The 26,484-nt window shown below is 38.8% G+C and overlaps 1 protein-coding gene across 1 annotated transcript; it reads right to left on the minus strand.

Annotated features, from left to right (window-relative positions):
- Nucleotides 1-3,412: 3,412 nt before the first annotated feature.
- On the minus strand, nt 3,413-26,225 carry LOC106091889 (multidrug resistance protein homolog 65). Its single transcript, XM_059360372.1, has 12 exons — nt 26,072-26,225; nt 20,820-21,116; nt 20,508-20,753; nt 16,079-16,250; nt 15,702-16,016; nt 15,179-15,635; nt 15,018-15,118; nt 14,571-14,955; nt 7,185-7,899; nt 6,828-7,124; nt 6,397-6,763; nt 3,413-4,062 (listed from the first exon to the last, which is right to left on the minus strand). Exons 2-12 carry the CDS (start codon nt 21,107-21,109, stop codon nt 3,508-3,510), a joined length of 3,900 nt encoding a protein of 1,299 aa, XP_059216355.1. The 5' UTR covers nt 21,110-21,116; nt 26,072-26,225; the 3' UTR covers nt 3,413-3,507.
- Between the last annotated feature and the right edge of the window lie 259 nt (nt 26,226-26,484).

Here is a 26,484-nt window from a genome sequence, read left to right on the forward strand (position 1 = left end):
AGGCCCATAAAAGCCACATTTATCACCCGATTTTGCTGAAATTTGGGACAGTGAGTTGTGTTAGGCCCTTCGACATTCTTCATCGGTCGACATCGGTCCAGGTTTGGATATAGCTGCCATATATATCGATCTCTCGATTTAAGGTTTTGCGCCCATAACAGGAGCATTTGTTGTCGGATTTTGCCAAAATTTGGGAGAGTGAATTGTGTTAGGGCCTTCGTCACAACATGGCCCAGATCGGTCCAGATTTGGACATAGCTGCTATATTGACCGATCTCTCGATTTAAGGTTTTGCGCCCATAAAAGGAGCATTTATTGTCCGATGGCGCCGAAATTTGGGACAGTGAGTTGTGTAAGGCTCTTTGAAATTTTTCTACATTTTGGTCCAAATCGGTCCAGTTTTGGATATAGCTGCCATATAGACCGATATCTCGATTTAAGGTCTTGGCCCCATAAAAGGCGAATGTATAATCAGAAAGGTGGTTTACATATATATCTGAGGTGCTGGGTATCCAAGTTCGGCCCGGCCTAACTTTACGCCTTTTAACTTGTTTACTACCTCTTTTCAATGTCGTCCCACTGTGTTATCGGTCTGTATTTCCGTTTCGGGGGGTTTTGGTGATGGGGCGGCCCTCCTGACATTTAAACCTAAATTTTTATATCAGATTCGTACTCTACTCTTTACCAGCTTTCCTTTAAGTCCCATATTGAAACGGTTGGTCTTTATGCCCGTTAAGGGGGATTTTGGTAAGGGGCTTGTCCCCTAGATACTCAACACCATATTTAAGTATGTGATTTGTGTTAAAGCATAAACCCATTCCTGAGATATGTCGGATATGTCGCAAAATACGGGGGCGCTTTACTATACCCACCACCATAGGATGGGGGTATACTAATGTAATCATTCCGTTTGTAACATCTCCAAATATTCGCCCATAACGTATACATATTCTTGATCGTCTCGACGCTCTGGGTTGATCTAGCCATGTCGGTCCGACTGTCAGTCTGTCGAAATCACGATAGCGATTAAACGCGTAAAGCTAGCCGCTTGAAAGTTTGCACAGCTACTTAATATTGATGTAGAGCGTTGGGGATTGCAAACGGGCCATATCGGTTCAGATTTAGATGTAGCTCCCATATAAACCGATCTCCCGATTTGACTTCTTAAGCCCTAAAAAGCCGCAATTTTTTCTGATTTGACTGAAATTTTACACGAAATGTTCTGTTTTGACTTCCAAATACTCTGCAAAATACGGTCCAAATCAGTCTATAACCTGATATAGCACCCATGTTAAGCGGTCTCTGGTTTGAATGAAGTTTGGTATGTAGAATAAAATTATGCCCTTCAACTAAATTTATTTTGTATAACTTTTTTGCGAAATCTATGGTGGTGGGTTCCCAAGATTCGGACCGGTTGGACTTATTTGTCTTAGGCCATACTAAAAAGGCCCCAGAAAAAAGTTTGGCCAGCGAATTATAAACCCTTTTGGGGGTTTGTTCTACCGACCTAATTGCAACACTCTGACTTGAAAATTTCCTACACTCCAGACTGCCTGGTGGTGACAATCCGTCTAAGTGAAAACGAAGATACGATTTACAAAAGAGTTGCGTGACTGACTGATTGCTGACAATGGGGATTGAAATAACAGAGAAATTTTTGTGCTCTCAAAATTTTACAACAAATGTCAAGCTTATAGGTGTCGGAAATTAATAAAAATACAAAGCAAGCAGCTCTGCCGAAAAAATTAAAAAAATTATTTGTACAGTAAAAATAAAAAAATGAGTATGTGTATCTTACATATTGGAAGCTGCGACTGCCGAAACCCCATGTACTTGCATTACGCCATAGTTTTCTTCACGGGAAAGGCAATAATGGATATTTAGCAAATTTAATCGACGCAAACTGCACGCCATTGACAGAAGAATTCTGCTTGCGGCATGTTCTCCCATTTAAACTTCAAATTCATTATTTATATATAATTTATCAATGTTGCTGCCTGAATGACTGATCATCGCCCAGCCCAAACGGCCAAAGCTACAACCATGAAATTTTGGATTTGGTGATAGTCGCACGTTTAATTTGTCAACGACAAATTAGCCGCCGACTTGGGCCGCCATAATTTTTTTTCAGTGTTCTTCATTGAAGTGTCCTGAATCAAAAAGCTTAGTTTCACTTCACTCCACTTGCGCCAATTCAATTGCTGTCTAAGCAATACCTTTTGGGCTGTTATCGCAGAGACCATCCAAATCATCATCTTGTGGATAGATATCCAGCGCCCAGATGCCTTAAGGTAGATCTACACGATCTAGAGCGTGAGGTCCAGCGCTACAAGAGAGAACCTCTAGATCAAGCGTCATATCAAGCAGGTCCAGGCAAAATTCAAGCAGCCACGGTAGCAGATGCGGTAAATATCTACCGGGTGAATGTAGTCCTTGGAGAACGACCACCGTACATAAAGAAATCGACCTTCCCCGGCAAACCAGAGTAGTTCTGGCTCAATTACTTTCAGGCAGATGCAGCCGCCTCAACTCCTACAGAGCAAGGATTGATGCCGACGTGCAAGATGTATGTCCCGATTATAAGCAGGGACCACACGATACACGTCACCTGTTTAACTGCCAGCAAGACCCACTCGACTCAGACCCAGATCCCTGTGGACGCATCCCAACTTAGTTGCAGATTTCTGGCGAGAATCAAGCGGAGGAAAGATAGAACACAACAAACTGCTACAGCAAAAACAAATTCAATCTGGTTTGGATTTTTTGTAATAAATGACTTTTTGGCCGTTTTTGGAACTATGGTTAAAAACTCCTTCAAATTGGGATTCTAGCATGTAAAAATATTCTACAAAAATGTTTGCCGGAAAATTCTACTAAGTCCCTTAATACACCAAATCTTAATATAAACATCGGAAACCAGTAAAACGGAAAACACAATTCCGTTAGTTAAAGTAAAGTCGTTAGTTAAAGGCTTCTGTATGGGAGCTATGTCAGGTTATAAACCAATTTTGACCATACTAGGCGGAGTTTTTGAGAGCAGTAGCAGAAGTCATTGTTCATTTCATTTTCAGCAAAATCGGATAATGATTGCACCCTCTGGAGCCTCCAGATGTTAAATCGGGAGATCAGTTATTATGGGAGCTTTATCAGCTTATAGACCGATTTGTAGTTTTTGAGACTCTTAATAGATGTCATCATGTAAAATTTCAGACAAATTTGGTAGAAGAAGTTTTACCCCAGTTCCTCAGTGGAATGTTAATAGGGAAATTTGCATTTGCATTGCTGCAACCATAATGCGGGACTGAGAAAATGTTTTCCCCCTTTCTTCAAACAGAAATAAAATAGCAAATATATAATTTTTTTTTGTTCTTATATCCAAGGAAAGTGCATAATTTATTAAAACGACTTAGTCTTCAGTAGTAGAATATGGCTGTTCTTATATAATAATGATAATAAAAAGGTAAATTAGTATGGAGAGGAAACAAGAGATATCAATGCAACAATATTCTAATGATCCTTCTGAGTCTTGTGCAATTTGGCATAATGACCATCCTTGGCCATCAACTGATGATGTGTGCCGTGCTCAATAATGCGCCCGTTTTGGACCACGCATATTAAATCGGCATTTTGTACGGTGGACAATCTATGGGCGATGATTATGCAAGTTCGGCCAGCGCATGCCACATCCAGAGCTTGTTGCACTAGTTGTTCGCTTTGTAAGTCCAAGGCTGAGGTAGCTTCGTCGAGTAGCAACACTTTGGGATTGCGCACCAGTGCTCGGGCAATGGCAATTCTTTGCTTCTGTCCACCCGACAGTTGTGTGCCGCGACCACCCATTTTTGTATCATAACCATTGGGGAGTCCCATAATAAATGAGTGGGCGTTGGCACTTTTAGCGGCAGCAATAATTTCGGACATTGTTACATCTCTAGAATTGTCGCCATAGGCGATATTTTCCGCTATGCTACGTTCGAATAACGAAGGTTCCTGTGACACAGTACCTATTTTGCTGCGTAGATTATCCAGACTAAGATCGGCTTGAATGTCATCGTTGTTAATGTGCTGCAACGAAAAGGTAGAGGAGATATTAGTTAGTTTATTGGAAACTCTAAGGAATATAAGTAAAAGCGTGCTAAGTTCGGCCGGGCCGCATCTTGGGTACCCACCACCATTGGATACCGCTTAAAATGTACCCTTGTTTACTGAGTTTGTATTTGAATTATTTTGGTCTAAAGAACTCATATCGGGATATCAGTAGTAAGGGGGGCCTATATGACCATATTGACTCTATATATGCAGTGCATTGCGTTGGCAATTAGGAAAGTTAAGGGTTGGAGGAGGGAAAGGGGGAGTAGTGTTTATTGATATTCGTCTTAAATTTCTGAATGTCAATGTCGCTGGGAAAGACATTAGCCGGAAGTCGATTCCACATACGAATGGTTCGGGCGAAAAATAAATTTTCTCCGTAATGCATGGTTCGGTCGACTGGCCCATCAATAACAAACGGGTGTGAGTTCCTGGCAAGTCTTGTATTCCTGGTGAACATCCTAACGTCAGGGATAAGAAGACGAATATCCCTGGAACACACGCCATGAAAATGACGATAGAGCAATACAACGCTACCCACATTCCAACGATGTTCAAGAGAAGCAATAGAGTTGGATACCCTACTGTCCCCAATTAACACTATCGCTCTCCGTGTAACCCGGTCAAGTAGCTCCAAGGATGATTTTGGATCTCCAGCCCGTATAAGAGAGTTATATTCCATCCTCAACCTGATGTAGGTAGTATGGATATTGAGAAGATCAGAAGAGGTGAACTATTTCTTGCACCGCTTAAGAAAGCCCAAACACTTGAATGCTTCTTTCGACACTTCGAATACGTGTTTTGACCCACGAACATCACATTGTATCTTCATGCCCAGAACATCAAGAACAATTGACTGTTCAATATCTATACCATCGATAGATATCGACGATTGTAGTGGGTCAGTGAATCGCGTGTGACACAAGAAACAGCACTGCGTCTTCTGTGCGTTAAAGTCTACACTGTTCATTTAACCCCACTCGGAAATGGCCAAGAAATCCTGGGAGAGCGTCTCAACCACAATGCGCCTCCTGTCCACAATTTCTTGAGGACTGGGCCTATGGTCGAATGAATATGAATGACACAGATTATTAGGTCTCCCTAAGAGCGATTTCAGCGAAACTCATACTGTCTGTCGCTAAGAAGGGCATTGGACTCTAAGTATCTGACAAGATGATGGTTAACCATACTCTCCATAACTTTGGAGAGCGTGGAGCATATCGAATTTGGCCCGTAATTCGGAGGGGTGCTCGTCCCACATTTTTTGGCTGAACGTTCGCAACCTTACAACGAGGCGGAAAAACTCCCGCAAGGTTGAATGCACAGCTACTTCTTATTAATGTAAGGCGTTTGGGGATTGCGAATGGCCCATATCGGTTCAGATTTATATATAGCTCCCATATAAAGTGATTCTTCGAATTGACTTCTTGAGCCCCTAGAATCCGCATTTATTATCCGAATGTGCTGAAATTCAGCAAGTAGTTTCTGTTATGATTTCCAACAAACATGCCAAGTATGGTCTATATCGGTGCATAACCAGTTGTAGCTGACATATGAGCCGGTCACCCGTTTAGTCATTTTTAGCCTAAGAAGCCGCAATCGTAATCCGATTTGGTTGAAAATTTGCACTTAAACTTCGTTATACCGCTCTTTAAATTCGAATTTAAGGCTATCGTCAGCTAATTGTTGAATGGAAAATAGATGATCGAGCCATTAAATCCGGATTTAAAGAGCAGTATAAACGAGGTTTAAGTGCAAAATTTCAACCAAATCGTATTACAATTGCGGCTTCTAAGGATGAAGATGACAAATCGGGGTTTTAGTGCTTTGTTATGACCAACATTCATGGTAAGTATTGTCCAAATCGGTCTACACAAGACATATTAACACAGGTAGTGTACAGCAAACAGCTGAGTAAAATTTTTTCTCGCGAACAATCTGTCAACGATTTTGTGTTGTGTGTGTGTGCATTATAGTTAAGAACCATAACACACATAAACAAAGAAAAATGGCGCAAACTAGTAACATACTTAAAATTAGAGTTGTACTAGTTACTGATTTTGACAGATAGTGCATTCAATTTTTTGCCGTTGGGCAACTGCCCCTGGCTGTAAATGAATATATATTTGGGTCTCAAATAGCCTTTTACAGTCTCTAGAAGCTACAATTTTTGTCTGGTTTGGTAGAAATTTGGTACATAAGGTACAACTATGCTCTTCAACTAAGTTCATTTTGTGTAAATTTTTAGAAGAATTCATGGTGGTGGGTTATTAAGATTCCGCCCGGCTGAAAGAAACAAATAATACTCACAATTGAACCGTTGTCAGGATCATAAAATCGTTGCAGTAGTTGGATGCACGTCGATTTGCCACATCCCGAATTACCCACTAAGGCCACAGTTTTTCCAAATAGCACCTCTAAATTCAAGCCATTTAAAACCTTAACATCCAGACGTGAGGGATATCTGAATTCAATATCTCTATAACGAACGCCTTCGAATAGATTCAACTGTTTTGCGAAGGTATTCTTAGCCGGCATAACTGAGTTGGTGATCTTGGGCTTTCGATCAAGTATCTGGAATATTCTATAGCTAGCCACTAAGGCAGCAGTGAAGGCCGGAGCAAAGGCCAATGATTGGGCCAACATCATGGAACCATACAACAATGTTTCTGAAACTCTAGAGGTAAGAAAAATATTGAAAAATATAATTCCGCAAAAAAAAAAAAAGTGAATGACCATACTTGATAATGTCCTGGAATTCCACATCACTTCGGGATACCAAAACACCACCATAGCACAGGGCTGCAGCATAGGCAAAGAATAAGAACGCCTGTCCCGAGGAATTTATAAGACCTCTATATTTAAGTTTATGCCGTATAAGTTTTTCCACATTCTTTATTTCCTTGTTGTATTTATCAATGACTTGCTGCTCCCTTCGCAGTCCAGCTACGGTTCTGATGTTGGTTATGGCCTCAGTAGCAATGCGACAGGCCTCTTCCAGCACCATTTTTTCTCGTATCATGGATGTGGTCATAAACCTGAAATGACAAATCGAAAACTTGAGTGTTTAATTCGAAAACGAATTAAGGCCTACTCACTTGGCTTCAAATATCACAGATCCCACTATTACGGGACAGGCACATACACACACCAAGGCCAATTTCCAGGAGTAAAAGAAGGATACGGACAAACTTACCACGAAATTTGAGAATGCTTGAATCAAACCACTCAAGGGATATCCAATGGCTCCTTGAACTCCGGCAGCATCACCTGAGAGACGAGCTGATAAAGCTCCCACCGAATTCGACTCATTATCAAACCAGGCCATTTCTTGGCGCATAATTGACTTGAACGTCATAGAACGCACGCGAGTGGTTAACCAAACGCCAGCATAGTTGAAGAGATAAGTTTGCAGGAAACAAGCCAGCCCAGTTAAAATACCTATGACTAGACAGCAAATAGACAAAATGGCTGTTCGGTCTAGGGCTTTTTGCGGATCTTCCTCGGCCAAGGCGGCATAGAATTCACCGAATGCTATTGAGAAACCTGGATAGGTGAAACCAAAACCAATGGCACATATACTGCCCATAACCAAGTAGCACCATTCGGGACGTGCAATCTTTAGAATGCGGCCAAATGTTTGAAAGAAATTGGGCCTCACTTCCGGCTCTGGATCAGCGTTGCTTTTTGGGGCAGTTATGGGTGCATTACCTTTTAAATCGATTTCCTCTAGTTGAAAACTATTTTTATGATTTTTCTCTAAATTGACGGGGTTCGTCTCGAAAGATTTCTCATAGATGGCTAAGCTTTTTCCTAGGAAAAGAAAAAAGAAAATTGAAGATGAATTTTTAAAATGTATATGGCCGAGTATAAAGTGATAGCAGAAACATAATACAAAGCAGATAAGCGAAACGCTTTAGGTTCAGCAGACAAGAAATATCTTCAACACTTTGGCTATAATTCTAATTGTATACAGTTATTTCTACTTTATCCACATCAACCGGTTTGATACAAAAATTTGTCATCTAGGAGTCTATAAAGCTGTATAATAAGAAACATCTATGTAGCAGATAAGGTTGAGAAGTTCATTAATGAGATCGATCCCATTAATATTCCATTCAGAAACCGGGAAACACTTTCTAAAATCAATGAGTGCCTCCTTTTTTGCCAAGTCCAAATAGCGAGTCTGAGTCCGCTTAACGAACCCACTCCGTTAAGAAGTTCTATACTACCGTCGCAAATTATAATCCCCAGTTTGAACGATATTCATCGCACATATATTGTATAAGGCGTTTAATAGAACTCAATATTTCAGCGACATCGGGTAAAGAATACGCCTTTTAAGAGCTTCTAACTATTCTATCGAAAGAACGGTCTATATTCAGGGCCAAATCCAAGTTTGCTTAGTTTTACTGTATCTTCTTTTACAATATACGACTCTTGCTCTTACATTTGAATGTCATATAGGTTGACGAACTTAAACATATCAAACAACAGTCAAAAAAATAAGGCTATGTCTAGATACTTAGAAAACCTAACAGCAACCAAAGAAACCAACTACAACCTATGGAAGGCCACGCGGCAATTAAATCAGGCTACCCCAATAATTCCACCGCTTAAAAATGAAGATGGATCATGGATAAAAAAAGCCCAGTAAAAGTAAAATTGTTTGCAAATCATTTCGGAAACATATTTAAAACATATGACTCCAGTTCTGACAATGACGAAATTTATAAATTAGAAAAAAATTACAAAAAAATGTCATCAAGCCAGCGACATTTAAAGACCTACAAAATCTCATCGCCAGAGATCTGAGTGCTAAGAAATCTCCAGGTTATGACTTAATAACCGGCACAATATTTAAAAAACTTCCAACTATATTTGTAAAAAAACTTTTGTTTATAATAAATGCATGTTTTCGTCTACGACATGTCCCATTAGAATGGAAAGTTGCAGAAGTTATCGTAATCAAGAAACTTGGAAAACCTGACCATGAAATAACATCATACCGTCCGATATCGCTACTAACGGTTAAGTCAAAGATTTTTGAAAAATTGCTATTACAAAAGTCTGCGTCCTTTATTAACAAGCAGGCTTCTCATACCAGACCACCAGTTTGGATTCCGAAATAATCATTCAACAATACAACAAGTTCACCGAATAGTTCATGTAGCCGAAAGAGCCATTGAAAATAAAACCATCTGCTCTGCCGTGTTTTTAGACGTGGGACAAGCATTGGACAAAGTTTGGCATCAAGTGCTTTTAACCAACGATCTTCCAAAGAAATACCAAGAAATTTCGGAGTCATACATAACGAACCAGTACTTTTGAGTAAAAATAGAAAGTAAGTATTCTAAATTGAAACCAATACAGGCTAGAGTACCTCAGGGGAGTGTCCTAGGCCCTGTTTTATACCTTCTTTACACCTGAGATATCCCAAAGCCCCCTGATGTAACAATTGCATCATTTGCCGATGACACTGCAATTCTTACGACTGCCAATACTGAAACTGAAGCTACAAATAAATCAAATATATCATTTTGGATAAACAAATGGAGAATCAATCTAAACGAAAATAAGTCAATCCACATACTGTTCACAAACAAGGAGGCTCGTTATTTACCATTGTATATGAATGGTAAAGCAATACCATTCGCAAACACAGCCAAATGGAAAGAGCACGTAAAGAAAAAAAAATTAGGAAATAAAAATAAAATTCTCCGAATTGTATTGGATGCTAGTTGACAAAAGATTATCGATTCAAAATAAACTCCTTTTGTATAATTAAATGATTAAACCAATATGGATCTACGGAATACAGATTTGGCGTTGCGCTGCCAAGAATGAAGTAGAAAAGATCAAAAAAACTCAAAATTTAATACTTAGTACCATAGCTAATGCACCTTGGTACATACGAAATACCGACCTACACAGAGACTTAGGAGTGAGGACAATATCGGAAGAAATATCCATCCACGCCCTGAAACATGCGAACAAACTACAGAGTCACGTTAACTCTGACTTAAACCATATTGTTCGAAACTATCCAGTCACCAGAAGACTCCAAATATCAATGGATCTAGTCTCTTAAGTGGCCATAAATCCGAGAAGAAACTAGGATGCAGTTACTGAACTATTTCCACAACATAAATTCGAACTAGGCAAAATTTTCTAGTTTGTATTATATATCTATATGTTATTTTAAAACCAGTAAGGAAAGGCAAAAGTCGGGCGGAGCCGACTATATTATACCCAACACCACCGGGTATACGTAAATACTTATCGATGGGTCTAGCTCTTCTCCTTCTTAGCGTTGCAAACAAATGCACAAATCTATAATACCTTGTACCACAGTGGTGGTGCAGGGTATAATTACTACTCAGTCGTCATTAGTTCGGCCGGGCCGAAACACCACCTCGGGTATATATATAAACCCCCTTTCGTCACAATCCGATGAAAATTGGATAACTTATGCACCCAAATTCGGCACGGGCATTGAGTGGTCTTATAAATATAAGTCACTGTTGGATTTTGTATTTAAAATTTCAACAAAATCGGCATATCGGTCTATATGACACCTATATCTAAATACAGTCCTATTTTTACCATATTTGGGTCGGATGGCGGGTGGCCTAAATCTACTCACTGTTTCAAATTTCAGTGAAATTCGATCAAAAATAACCCTTTATCGGGAGAACGGTCTATATGCCAGCTATATCTAAATATAATCCGATCTGAACCATATTTCAGTCAGATGTCGGGAGGCCTAAAACTACTCACTCTTTAAAATTTCAGCGAAATCTGGTAATAAATAGGGCTTTTATGGGCTTCAGGCCCTTTATCGGGAGATCAGTCTATATGGCAGCTATATCTACATATGGTTCGATTTAAACTTTATTTACATTTGATGTAGGGAAGCTTAAATTCAGTGAAATTGAGCCATAAATAAAGCTTTAATGGGCTTCAGACACTTTGTCGGCAGATCGGTCTGTATGGCAGCTATATCTAAATATAGTCCGATCTGAACCATACTTAGGTCCGAAGTCGGGAAGCTTAAAAAAACCCACTGTTTGAAATTTCAGCGAAATTGGGCAATAAATAAAGCTTTTATGGGTTTTATACTCTTTATCGGCAGATCGGATTATATGGCAGCTATTTCTAAATATAGTCCGATCTGAACCATATTTGAGTCAGATGTTGGGAGGCGTAAAACTACTCAGTGTTTAAAATTTCAGCAAATTCGGATAAAAAATTAAGTTTTTATGGGCTGCAGACCCTTTATCGGCAGATAGGTCTGTATGGCAACTATATCCAAATATGGTCCGGTTTGGTCCATTCAAGAACTTAACCAGCGTGCATTAAAAAGACGTATCTGTGCTAAATTTCAGCTTAATATCTCAATTTTTGATAACTGTAGAGTGATTACAACAGACGGACGGACAGACACACGGACATAGTAAAATCATCTTAGAATTTTACGACGATCCGAAATATATACACTTTGTAGGATCGGAAATTGATCTGTCGATGTGTTGCAAATGGAATGAGTAAATGAATATACCCCCTATCCTACGGTGGTGGGTATAAAAAGAAAAAAAAAATATAGGTATTTTATCAGCAAATACCTTCAACTAGATTCCCATATTACTATTATCCTTCTACATGTTTTTGTTTTTGGGTGTCATATATGAATTATTTTTCTACAATCATTTGAACCCTGTATTGGCGTATAAATTTGGAGGATGTCCGGAGGATGCGGCCAACGAGACACTTGTTCGATAAGAGTGGATGTTAGCCGTACACTGAACTCTCATATCCCTTCCATTGGTCATGTTTGATATACAAGTCCGCAAGAGGCGTTTTGGCGCATGGAACTACCCACAGACACTTGGTATGTCGGATTCGTTCTCTACTCTGAAAAACCGATCTATAAGTTCTATATTGCCATCTTTGGTTTACATTGCCATCTTTAGACTCTACTCTGAAAAACCTATCTATAATTTCTATATTGCCATCTTTGGTCTACATGTACGACCTAGAGGTGTTATGTATGGGTTGCCCAAAAAGAAATTGCGGATTTTTTAAAAGAAAGTAAATGCATTTTTAATAAAACTTAGAATGAACTTTAATCCAATATACTTTTTTTACACTTTTTTTCTAAATCAAGCCAAAAGTAGCAGCTGATAACTGAAAGAAGAGAGAATGAAATTACAGAGTCACAAGCTGTGAACAAATTTGTCAACGCCGACTATATGAAAAATCCGCAATTACTTTTTGGGCAACCCAATATATCAGATTCTTCCTCTATTATCATATACCTTTGAACTCTCTATTGTGCTTGGGGATTTTTGGGACAACAGGTTTATGATTTCCCTTCTCTCTTCTCCAAATTTAGTTAAGAGGGCAAGTCTACCCCCCTCCTCAGACAACGAAAAATTGGATTGAACTCAAGGTATGCACCAGCACACCAGACAGCAAAGATTTAATGAACAGGAAATTGAACTTTAATTCAAACATTTTTGGAAAGGGCAAGAAAGACAACTCTTGTTGGGAGTTTAAACCGCGTGTTATGCATAGGAAATATACTGCAGTTTTCAGACCTTTAATGCTACGTAGTATTTTGGTCTGGTGGATGACGCTTCAAAAAGTCGGATTCTGAGGACGACTTGTTTGTTCATTAATATAGCCAGGCAGCTATTAAATCCTTAGAGAACGTGTTTTAGGACTCGAAAACTACCCTCGACTCGGTTCTGGCAGCACCGAGCTGATTTTTAGCTTCAAAAATATCAAAGTGCCAATATTCCGACTTTTCTTTAAAAATGCCGGTTTTTAAATAATTTGGAAAAGGGATTTTTTAAGGAGGTATTTATATGTTGGGCAGATAAAGTTTGAAGATAGGCCATATTTTGATATTAACCATTCTTCAGATGTAACTTCTTAAGTTCACAAAAGGCTTATTGTTTACCAGATTGGACTAAAATTGGGTACAGAACGTTATAAGTGAATATTTTTATATATTGGGTTGCCCAAAAAGTAATTGCTTTGGATTTTTTAAAAGAAAGTAAATGCATTTTTAATAAAACTTAGAATGAACTTTAATCAAATATACTTTTTTACACTTTTTTTCTAAAGCAAGCTAAAAGTAACAGCTAATAACTGACAGAAGAAAGAATGCAATTACAGAGTCACAAGCTGTGAACAAATTTGTCAATGGCGACTATATAAAATCCGCAATTACTCTTTGGGCAAACAAATAATTCCCATAAATACATTGAGCTTAAACTTCAAACGGATAGCACTCAGTGATATGTGAAAAGTTTGCCCCTGTTCCTTAATCAAGTGTCCCGATTTTTAGCCGATTTTTTAAATTGAAGTGCAAAAAAGGGCAGTTTTTTCTTGAAACGTGCTATTTTTTTTTTCAAATTAATCTGGCAGCCCTGTTCGACTGTCGTAGATCTCTCAACGAGGTGACTGAACAGTTAAAAATTAAAAGCTAGGAACTACCTAACACATTCCAGGGTAAGTCGAATCTGTGGGTGAGTCTCAAGCGACATGTAAGATAGGTCTTTAGGATCAGGGCAGAAGGGCAACGAATGCACGATCTTCACAAAGAAGGAGTTGTTAAAACTCCAAAACAATTGGCCTAATCTAGACTTGAAGAGGTCTACTGCTCTGCTGTCGTCCGGTCATGACAGGTCACTCTCGGATCGGCAAACATGATGACAGACTGAAGGTTGCAAATGACGACTTTTGCATAAGCTGTGAGGACTTCGAGGAAGAAGAGGCCATACAACATCTGATGAAGAAGGAGTTCCACTTTAGGTTATCATTTCTCCGGAACTTGGCAGGTTAAGCGGATGGGAGCACTCGCAAGGCTTTTTAAAGGGATCTTGATAGTTCAACGGTAGGAACTAGAAGGCATCTTCTCGTGTTCCCATTGTGTCACAATGGACGAAAACGTCTAAGTGAGTCTGACGGCAGACTGCCACATAAACCTAAGGTCCATTCTACACAATCAGGGACAAAATTCTGAAAAATTAGAAGATCAGTACGAACTTCTGCTTCAACGCCGGTCCAAAAGAATAAAACCTACATAAAGTAGGTGAAAGGTTTAACCTATAGCAGCGACCATTTACATCAAATGCTATACCGGATTTGAACCAACTCAGGTTAAATCTCCAACTTTCTTCTTTAACCTAATTAGACATTACGGATCGGGGGAGAGGACCAAGTATACTTTCTAAGGTTTGGTTGAACTTTGGAATGCGTACTGTACTTTTAATACTTCTTGAGGAACCGAACATCAATATCTTAACCTGTGCCATGTAAGGTACACACGAGCATAGTTAGACTTTTAGATAAAATCGATTTTGCGTTTTAATCAAATTTGGGACGTTGAGTCAATATAAGAATCACCGAAGTTGCATAGTGGGAAAATTAAAAACCATTTTTCCCTCATTTCTCTCCTATGCTTAGGTACTTACGTTTGGCTTCATCCACATCTTCCATGTTTTCGGGTTCTGGAACATTTATCTCCCCTGCCTTGACCATATGGTAGTAGGCCCCCTCCAATGCCATAAGGTCGTCGTGGGAACCCTCCTCAATTACTTTACCCTCATGAATGAAGACAATTTTATCGGCACCACGTATGGCAGAAAGACGATGAGATACCACAATGGTGGTGCGACCTTTCGAGACCAAGTCCAAAGCTTCTTGAACCAATTTCTCTGATTGATAATCCAGGGCGGAGGTAGCTTCATCCAAAAGTAAAATTTTCGGATTTTGTATGAGAGCACGGGCAATGGCTATTCTCTGCTTCTGGCCGCCGGAAAGCTGGGAGCCTCGTTCACCGATCATGGTCTTGTAACTCTATGGGGGAAAAAAAGCCCTTACGATTATATACCTTTCCACTCCATATTTTATCGCATTACCTCTGGCAATCGGGATATGAATTCATGAATTCCAGCTGCTTTGGCTGCATTTTCAATTTCTTTCTGCGTAGCCTTTGCTTTGCCATGCCCAATGTTTTCGGCTAAAATTTATAAAAGTTAATTGGAATTATAGTAAATGTTAAGTTGGATTAAATTGTTACCTATGGTTCCCATGAAAAGCACAGGCTCTTGGCCCACTACAGCTATATTGGAACGCAACCATTTAATGTTGTATTTGCGTATATCCAAATCATCCAGCAGAATTGAGCCAAAAACAGGATCATAGAATCTCTGAAGCAATTGAATGCACGTGGATTTGCCACAACCCGAACTGCCCACCAAGGCAACTGTGGTGCCAGATTTTATTTTTATATTTAAGCCACGATGTACTATAACATCCGGCCTCGAGGGATAGCGGAAGAAGACATCGGCAAATTCCACATCACCCCTTAGACCATAATTGAGGAGTTTACCATCTGTTGACATGGGATCAATTTTGGATTCGGAATCTATTACTTTGAAGATGGTAGCGGCACAACCTCTAGCCATGGCAAATGATTCCAAGAAGGGAGATGTTCTGGCTATGTTATCCGCACCGATAATAATACCAAAGAATGCCTAGTCATAATGAAATAAAAAGGGTTCAGTAAATATGTCGACTTCTGGGGTTCCCCAATAATTTACAATCATCAAAATGGCTGGAGTATAATCCTTATCCTCTTTGTCACGATCATCTATAATCAAATTAACACCATACCAAAAAGCTCCGGCACAAGAGAGGAACAACAAACTCTTTAGAACACCATCACTGAAGCCCGAAAAGGCTCCTTTGCGTTGACTGGCCTTACGAGCGGGAATCAAAAAATTGTCAAATCTTTGGGATTCCTTAGCCTCGCCCCCAAAAGACACCACAGTGCGTATGGCACTCAAGATTTCCTCTACAAGATTACCAGCATTGCCATACGACTCCTGTTCCTTGGTGGTGAGTTTGCTTTGGAACTGAAATGGAAAGTCTGAAAATGGAATTTGCTTTTGGTGTGATATTTTTCTGCTGCCCTTACCTTGGCCACAAAGTAGTTCAGTACAATCACAATGGGTATATAGACACTAACAGCCAAAGTCAACTTCCAACCATAGGCAAATGATATGGCCACCGTAATGACAAAACCAATCATCAAATACAAGAAGTGGCCAACCTTCTCCGATATGCCATCTCGAATCTTTTCCACATCGCTGAAAGAGAATTTCAAATATATTTTTTTAGATTTGGCAAGGATATATGGGGTTTTGGAATTCAATTGAAAGTTTCAATTATTTTTTAATCATCCTTTGATATAATTAAAATATTGGGTTGCCCAAAAAGTAATTGCGGATTTTTTTAAAAGAAAGCAAATGCATTTTTAATAAAACTTAGAATGAACTTTAATCAAATATACTTTTTTTACACTTTTTTTCTAAAGCAAGCTAAAAGTAACAGCTGATAACTGACAGAAGAAAGAATGCAATTACAGAGTCACAAGCTGTGAGAAAATTTGTCAACGCCGACTATATGAAAAATCCGCAATTACTTTTTGCGCAACCATATGATGAATATATTGTAATACGCAAATGTTAGGGTTCGAAAAGATCCTATTCTTATGTTCTGCTCACCAAACCAACATGTCTTTAAAATATATAGGTTGTGTCTAGTTAACAGTTTGAGCATACTGCAGAAAATGTCATTCTAAATGATCTGGTAGCAAATACTTATTTTTTGGCATACCTCCCAATTGCTTTTACCGCGCGATTTCCTAGGAAGTAAGCACTTATTCACACGTTTACCGGTGGCAAACGTGTGACAATGTGTTAACAAAAAATTCAAAACTTTCGTCGTTTTAATTTATTCTCTTTCGCATCGCACCCCATTAGCGGGGCCAAGTCCTGGCAGAGTTCTTGAATACTAATAACACTTCATATTGGTAACACCGCTACCTTTGTTAATAGCATTAGGGAGAAGGTATTAGATGTGACGATATGTTTCGAAAATCTGATCGATGAGGTTCAGGAATGGAAGGTCTCCATGGAACACTCTTTCTCTGACCATCGCTACGTTAGGTTTAGAAAAGCACGGCCAGCGCCGAATCCGATATGCTTCCAAAATTCGGAAGGTTACTCAGAAGAAACACTTGGGCAAAATAATTAAGATTGTCCAAGCATAGAAGCGATTGACAAGAATGTCAACAGGATTATGACTCCACTGGTGGGATCCTTCGAAGATAGTTGTCCTCGTAGGGAAAGGAAATCAGCCCAAGAAAACCCCTGGATGACCGGGTAGATTCGCAATATTGGGAAAGAGGTCGGCAGACTTTTTAACAGAGAAAGTCGTAAAAAGCGAAAGTTTATTGGGAAGTGTATTACACACGGCTCAAGGATTACCAGAGCTGCAAAACTGGCTTCCTGGAAGCTTTTCTGCGAACAGGTCGATAGCGTTAATTACGCCGCCAAGATAAAAAAGTTTCTCTAAAAAACCCATGTCCAAACTGAATATGGGAGTGAGAGCAGAGACAACGTAGAACATGTTGAGGCTTTTGATGAAAACCCAATTTCCACAGGATACGACGGGACTCACGGAAATACCGGAATCTTGGAATAATGATGTTGATACAAGGTTTAGGAGTTTCAAGCCAATTAAGTCATTCGAACCTGATGGGATATTTCCGGCGTTACTGCAGAAAGAGGCAGACTATCTGGCGCCTCGTGTGACCAAAATTTTCACAGCGTGCCTAGAACTTTCAAATACTCCGAAAGCCTGGCAGGAGGCAAGGGTGGTGTTTATTCCTAAGCCCGGCAAGGCAAGTTATGCGACACCAAAGGCCTATAGACCCATAAGCTTTACGTCCTTTCTACTCAAAACCATGGAACGTATTGTGGTCACCATGCTAAAGAGTATGACATCCAGCGAACTGCTCAAATACAAACAGCATGCCTATGTCAAGGTCGGTGGAGACTGCCATGCACTAGGTTGCGCATAAAATAGAAGAATCCTTCGATGCCAAAACGTACACATAGTCGGTATGCATTGACATCGAGGGGGCTTTTAACAATGTGCGGAGCGACACACTGGTACAATCCTTAGACCAGTACCGGGTGGACCCAGTCCTTAGAGACTGGATAAACCATATGCTAAGGAACAGGTGGATAAATTATGTGTCCAATGGCATAAATATAAGGTAGAAAGTGGCACAGGGCACGCCACAGGGGGTCATTTTATCGCTACTCCTATGGGTGACTACCATAAAAGACCTATTATGGATGCTGACTAAGCAGGGATTTGAACCCGACGATGTTATAATACTTCTAAGGGCTAAGGATCCGAGCCCGCTATGCAGAAGGGCCGAAAGGGTATTGCATATGGCATATGACTGGGCTAGACCCAGAGATCTCAAAGTTAACCTAGAGAAGTCTAAAATATGGCTGTTCACGAGGAAAACGAAGTGGGTCCATTTAACGCACCACGTTTCCTCAATAAGACGATTTCGATATCTGACAAGGTCAAATACTTAGGTGTGATCTTGGACAGGAAACTGAATTGGAAGTGTTACATTCAGGAGCGTTCTAAGAAGGCTTACACATGTTGGGCACTATGTAGACGGGCCGTAGGCTTGAAATGGGGCCTGAATCCTAGGATAGTCCACTGGCTCTACAGGAGCGTGATTAGACCAATACTTACTTATGCCTCAGTAGTTTGGTGGACTCTTATGGAGAAAAAGTGCAACATAAGGACAATACAACAGGTTTAGAGATCATATTGTCTTGGCATAGGCGGAGCGATGAAGACCACGCCCACTAGGGCATTGGAGACTATTCTAGATATCCGACCCATTGACATACAGATTAAATGTGAGGCAGCCACTATGGCTATGAGACTTAAGGCGATGGGATAATGGATTGATGTCGGGAGGCTTAAAAAAATCCACTGTTGCAAATTTCAACGAAATCGGGTAATAAATAAATCTTTTATGGTCTTCAGACCCCTTATCGGCAGATCGGTATATATGGCAGCTATATATAAATAAAGTCCGATATGGACCATATCATATGGGTCAGATAGCGGGAGGCCTAAAACTACTCATTGTTTGAAATTTCAGCGAAATCGGATGAAAAATAAAGCATTTATGGGCATTAGACCATTTATCGGCAGATCGGTCTATATAGCAGCTATATCCAAATATTGTCCGATTTGGCCCGTTCAAGAATTAAACGAGCGTGCAGCAAAAAAACGTATCTGTGCCAAATTTCAGCTCAATATCTCAATTCTTCAAGGCAGTAGAGTGATTACAACATACGGACGGACAGCCACGTGGACATCGTTAAATCGTCTTAGAATTTTACGACGATCCGAGATATATATACTTTATAGGGTTCGGATATCGATATCTCGATGTGTTGCAAACGGAATGACTAAATGAATATACCCCCTATCCTACGGTGGTGGCTATAAAAATCAAAAATAAACTTCAAAATCATAAAAAAATTGATTTTTGGGAATTTTGAGACTTTCAAATTTAATATAATTTTTTTTTATACCCACCACCGAAGGATGGGGGTATGTTAATGTTGTCATTTCGTTTGCAACATATCGAAATATCCATTTCCGACACTATAAAGTATATATTGGATTGCCCAAAAAGTAATTGCGGATTTTTCTTATAGTCGGCGTTGACAAGTTTTTTCACAGCTTGTGACTCTGTAATTGCATTCTTTCTTCTGTCAGTTATCAGCTGTTACTTTTAGCTTGCTTTCGAAAAAAAGTGTAAAAAAAGTATATTTGATTAAAATTGATTCTAAGTTTCATTAAAAATGCATTTACTTTCTTTTAAAAAATCCGCAATTACTTTTTGGGCAACCCAATATATTCTTGATCAGCGTCCGTCCGTCTGTCTGTTGAAATCACGCTACAGTCTTTAAAAATAGAGATATTGAGCTGAAACTTTGCAAAGATTCTTTTCTTGTCCATAAGCAGGTTAATTTCGAAGATGGACTATATCGGACTATATCTTCATATAGCCCCCATATAGACCAATCCGCCGATTTAGCATCTTAGGCCCATAAAAGCCACATTTATTATCCGATTTTGTTGAAATTTGGTACAGTGAGTTGTGTTGGGCCCTTCGATATCCTTCGTCAATTTGGTCCAGATCGGTCCAGATTTGGTTATAGCTGCCATATAGACCGATTTCTCTCTTTAAGGTTTTGGGCCCATAAAAGGCGCCTTTATTGTCCGATTTCGCCAAAATTTGGGACAGTGAGTAAAGTTGAGTCCCTTGACATACTTCTGCAATATGGCACAGATTGGTCCAGATTTGGATATAGCTGCCACATAGAATGAAGGTTTTTTGCTTCAAAACCTAGTATCTTAAAAAATTTAATGATATTCAACACCAAAAGCGATGAGCCTATCCCAACCTTTAAACCGTCGAAGCCAGAAAAATTTTCACATTTATTACTCACTCGGTCATGTTTTGGGCAAAATTCTGTTTAGTGGCCAAATCATGCCATCCAATATCCTGACACATCACCGATTGGAAAAGACGCATGCGCATACGAGTCACCTGGCGCAAGGCAACTAAATTGAAGATATCCACCGAGAATATGCCCGATATAAACATTACCAACGAAGCCAATGTAAGTAGAATGCCATACGATATGGAATCGTAATACAGCTCCTCATTGTTGATTTCTATCGAGGCATTTGTGCTGGAAAAAGAAAAAAAAGGCAAATGAAGCCGCCATTCATAAACCACATTTCACAAACAAACTTACAGTGTTTTTCCGCCACCGAATATGGGCAAGGCATAAGTCTTAGAACTGGTACCAATGCGATATGTACGATCCACCAACATGGCTGTAAATTCACTATAGATGATCACCACTGCCGGCAGGGTCAGGGCTTTAATGGCCGACATAACGAAGCCGATGAACAAAAGAAATATTTCGCACTTAGTGGAAAAACGAAAGAGAGTAAAAAAGCCCACAGGTTTCGTTGGTTCCAAGCCCTCAGCCATGGGCATGTCTAAAGAGGATTTGGACACGGTAGAATCCTCGCGATCCATGATGCGACTGTTTCGATGAGATGATTAAACGCAAAAGAAAACACGACATTTAAACATTTGAATTATTTCACTGGCATTATTAGTTTGCAATGTCCACACATGCATTCACTCCAAAGCCAACTATCTTATGGGGGTTAATTAAATTAAACTTTTATTGCTTTAAATTTATCGTTCGCATCGAAATGAATAATAAAAAGTACACTGTTTGTTTTTGTACCACATCTCAGAATGCCGTCTCATATGGTTTTTGCAGTAGTTAAAGGCGCTTCATACACGCTTGACCTTTGAGTTCAATGGAATAGTTGTCGTCACAAATTTCATTTTGTGTTCATTCGGTATTTTTGTAAATATTGATGATATGGTTGGAAAGAAAAGTTTTAGCACAATATAAAAGTGAAAACTGGGACCTAGAATTTTAATGATGCCTGTGACTTTAAACAGATCTTTTTTTTTTAATTTTACAGTTAAAAAAAATTTATAGATTTCTTGATCTCAGATAAAATTTTGGAAATTTTGTTCTGAGAGAAAAACTTCCACCTCCCACCCACCACCTCGGGTATATATGTAAACCACTTTCATCAAAATCCGGTAAAAATTGCATACCTTATGTCCCATTGCAGTTATATCAAAATATGTACCAAATTTGGGCCAAGTTGCAGAAAAATTTCGAAGAGCCTAACACAAAGCACTGTTCCAAATTTCAGCGAAATCGGAGAGTAAATGCGCTTTTTATGGGCCCAAAACCTTAAATCGAGAGATCGGTCTATATGGCAGCTATATTCAAATTTGGACCGATCTAGGCCAAATTACAGAAGTATGTCAAGGGGCTTAACTTAACTCACTGCCCCAAATTTCGGTGACATCGCACAATAACTGCGCATTTTATGGCCCCAAAACCTAAATCTGAGGATCGGTCTATATGGCAGCTAAAGGGTGATTTTTTTGAGGTTAGGATTTTCATGCATTAGTATTTGACAGATCACGTGGGATTTCAGACATGGTGTCAAAGAGAAAGATGCTCAGTATGCTTTGACATTTCATCATGAATAGACTTACTAACGAGCAACGCTTGCAAATCATTGAATTTTATTACCAAAATCAGTGTTCGGTTCGAAATGTGTTCAAATTTTGACAAATTTTGTTCAGCGATGAGGCTCATTTCTGGTTGAATGGCTACGTAAATAAGCAAAATTGCCGCATTTGGAGTGAAGAGCAACCAGAAGCCGTTCAAGAACTGCCCATGCATCCCGAAAAATGCACTGTTTGGTGTGGTTTGTACGCTGGTGGAATCATTGGACCGTATTTTTTCAAAGATGCTGTTGGACGCAACGATACGATGAATGAACACATTTCGAACCGAACACTGATTTTGGTAATAAAATTCAATGATTTGCAAGCGTTGCTCGTTAGTAAGTCTATTCATGATGAAATGTCAAAGCATACTGAGCATCTTTCTCTTTGACACCATGTCTGAAATCCCACGTGATCTGTCAAATACTAATGCATGAAAATCCTAACCTCAAAAAAATCACCCTTTATATCCAAATCTGGACCAATCTTTGCCAAATTAACGAAGGATGTCGAAAGGCCCAACACAACTCACTGTCCCAAATTTCAGCTAAATCGGATAATAAATGTGGCTTTTATGCGTCTAAGACCCTAAATCGGAGGATCGGTGTATATGGCATCTATAACCAAATCTGGTCCAACCTGGGCCAAATTAACAAAATTTGCCCCTGTTCCTTAGTGGAAAAATGGGCAAAATTTGTTTTGTTTTAGTTTGTCTAAGTGCTAAACACAACTCATTGTCTCAAATTTTACCAAAATCGGAAAATAAATGTGGCTTTTATGGGCCTAAGACCTTAAATCTGAGGATCGATCTATATGGCAGCTATTTCCAAATCTGGGCCAAAATAACGAAGGATGTCGAAAGGCCCAACACAACTCACTGTCTCAAATTTCACCAAAATCGGAAAATAAATGTGGCTTTTATGGACCTAAGACCCTAAATCGGCCGATCGGTCTATATGGGAACTATATCAAGATATAGTCCGATACAGCCCATCTTCGAAATTAACCTGCTTATGGACAAGAAAAGAATCTGTGCAAAATTTCAGCTCAATATCTCCATTTTTAAAGACTGTAGAGTGATTTCAACAGACAGACGGACGGACATGTCTAGATCGATTTTTACGCTGATCAAGAACATATATTGCATTTAGATATAGCTCTCATATATATATATCGCCCGATTTTCACTCCTAGAGCCACTGCAAGTACATTTATTGACCAATCTTGCCAAAATATTGCACAACGCTTTTCTCGATGACTACCAGATTATACATAGAGTTTAGATACAGCCCCCAGATTTAGATATAGCCCCCATATATATGTTCGTCCGATTTGCAATAAAATAGCAATAAAATGGTCTTTTGTTAACCGATTTTCTTGGAATTTGGTAGGAGGGTTTTTCTCTTGACTCTCAATATTACTGGTGAATTTCATGGATATCGGTTCAGATTTAGATATAGGTCTCATATATATATATCGCCCGATTTTAACTTCTAGTCACAGCAAGCGCATTTATTGATCCATCTTGCCAAAATTTTGCAAAACGCTTTCCTCGCCGACTGCCATAGTATCTGAGGAGTTTGTTCGAAATCGGTTCAGATTTAGATATAGCTCTCATATATATGTTCGTCCGATTTTGAGAAATATTGGAATAAAGTGATCATTTATTATCCGATTCTGTCGAAATTTTCCAGAAAGGATTTTATTATGACTCTCAATATTACTGGTGAATTTCATAGAAATCGGCCCAGATTAAGATATAGCTGTCATATATGTATATCGCCCAAGAGCCAACACAAGAGCGCATTGTTTGACCAATCTTGCCAACATTTTCTACAACGCTTTCCTCGACGACTACTACATTATCTGAGAAGTTTGCTCGAAATCGGTTCAGATTTAGATATAGCACCCATGTATACGTTCGTCAGATTTTGGGTAATTTGCCATAATGTTGTCGTTTGTCAACCGTAGTTTTTACAGTTTGAACATATTTGCCCGCTCAGGTCTATCAAAATTGGTTTAGCATTGGATTTAGGTCCCACATTGTACTTATAGGATAGATGTAGGGTATTATACAGTCGGCACCGCCCGACTTTTGCCCTTCCTTACTGGTTTTTATTTATTTTTTGGATTTACAGAGATTTTTGACGTGATGTTTCGATTCGGCCACCGTAGCGTAGCATGTAGGACATTCAACATGCTGCCTATGACGCTGAACGCCTGGGTTCGAATCCTGGCGAGAACATCAGAAAAGATTTTTAGCGGTGGTTATACCCTCCAAAACCAGGAATTCTTAACAGGCTCCGTATCAAGAGTGCCTCTCACTGCTAAATATTTTACAAGAAGTTATATTTCAAACTGACGCTGAACGCATGGGTTTGAATCCTGGCGAGAACATCAGAAACACTTTTCAGCGGTGGTTATCCCCTCCAAAACCAGGAATTCTAAACAGGCTCCGTTCCAAGAGTGCCCTTCACTGCTAAATATTTTACAAGAAGTTATATTTTAAACTGTTATATTTTAAACTGACGCTGAAAGCATTGGTTTGAATCCTGGCGAGAACATCAGAAACACTTTTCAGCGGTGGTTATACCCTCCAAAACCAGGAATTCTAAACAGGCTCCGTACCAAGAGTGCTCCTCACTGCTAAATATTTTACAAGAAGTTATATTTTAAACTGATATATTTTAAACTGATATATTTTAAACTGTTATATTTTAAACTGTTATATTTTAAACTGTTATATTTCAAACTGTTATATTGTAAACTGTCATATTTTAAACTAACGCTGAACGCATGGATTTGAATCCTGGTGAGAACATCAGGAACACTTTTCAGCGGTGGTTATCCCCTCCAAAACCTGGAATTCTAAACAGGTTCCGAACCAGGGTGCTCTTCACTGCTAAATATTTTACAAGAAGTTATATTTTAAACTGTTATATTTTAAACTGTTATATTTCAAACAGTTATATTTTAAACTGTTATATTTTAAACTGTTATATTTTAAACTGTTATATTTCAAACTGTTATATTTTAAACTGTTATATTTTAAACTGTTATATTTCAAACTGTTATATTTTAAACTAACGCTGAACGCATGGGTTCGAATCCTGGCGAGAACATCAGAAAAGATTTTCAGCGGTGGTTATACCCTCCAAAACCATAAACCCTCGCTGCTAAATCTTTTACAAGAAGATATATTTTAAACTGCCGGTTTGATAGAAAAAAATTTGATTATTAGTTTCGTTATATATAAGTAAACCTGTACATGTAAAACATTTTCCAATGGTGGACATCAACTCATGGAAAAAATGTCTCCTTCCTTATATCTTTCAAGAAGTCATTAAGCTCAATGAATTATTAGAGGATAATAAACACAAAAACATAAATGGTAAAGATTAAGTTCAGTTTTCACTTTTCCAATTGAAAATCGAGTTCCTTTATTAAAAACCATTATTGAATTGAAAGTTAGGAAGTGTTTCTTTCGGTGTTGCACAGAGTAGTATTGATTTAACTGTGATTATTATTAAATTTTCGATTTCATTTCTTCACCCTTTTTATGATAAATTTTTGTTCTTTGTCACATCTTGTTTTCAGGTGCACAATTCTTTAACGTTAGAAAAATATTTTCATCTGGTCTTCATTAAATTTTGACACACAACTTGCAATGTACATTTGAAATCTCAACACATATCAGAATTATTATTATTTTTTTTTTTTGAGTAACATTTTGCGTTAAGCAACAACTATTCATCACTTTGCAGGACTCATTCATCATATTAACATCGTTAAATATCCGTTTGTTATATGTGAACTGTGTTTGGATTGTTAAATAATATTTTATAGCTTATCACATTGTATATCTACTGATAAAAATATTGGAATATTTACTTCAAGGATTTCTTTTGCTTGGACAAACTTGATTTTGAATTATTCCTTTTGCATGTCCTTGCTTCCTTGGTGTTTGACACTTTTTTTCACAATTCCCGCTCGATTTGTAAGTTTCGCTTTAAGATTTTCACGACTCGACACTTGAACAGCAACTGAGAGCAGATCTCGAAGTGATCACATTTTAAATGACGACACATAAAAATTGACTTGCGATTCGATTGGACTTTTTCATTGCTATCTTCATCATCGTCATCATCACCATACATGAAACGATATCAATTGATTTGCTTTCATTTCTAAATTAAAGAACCCAAGTCACATCAAAGAGAACATTGGTTGGCCATCTAAGAGAATTTCCAAGAGCTCCATTTCGGTATCGCTCGCTCGCTTACCTCTTGCTTGTTGGTCTCTGT

Source organism: Stomoxys calcitrans, chromosome 1, assembly GCF_963082655.1.
Source record: "Stomoxys calcitrans chromosome 1, idStoCalc2.1, whole genome shotgun sequence".
Lineage (NCBI taxonomy): Eukaryota > Metazoa > Arthropoda > Insecta > Diptera > Muscidae > Stomoxys > Stomoxys calcitrans.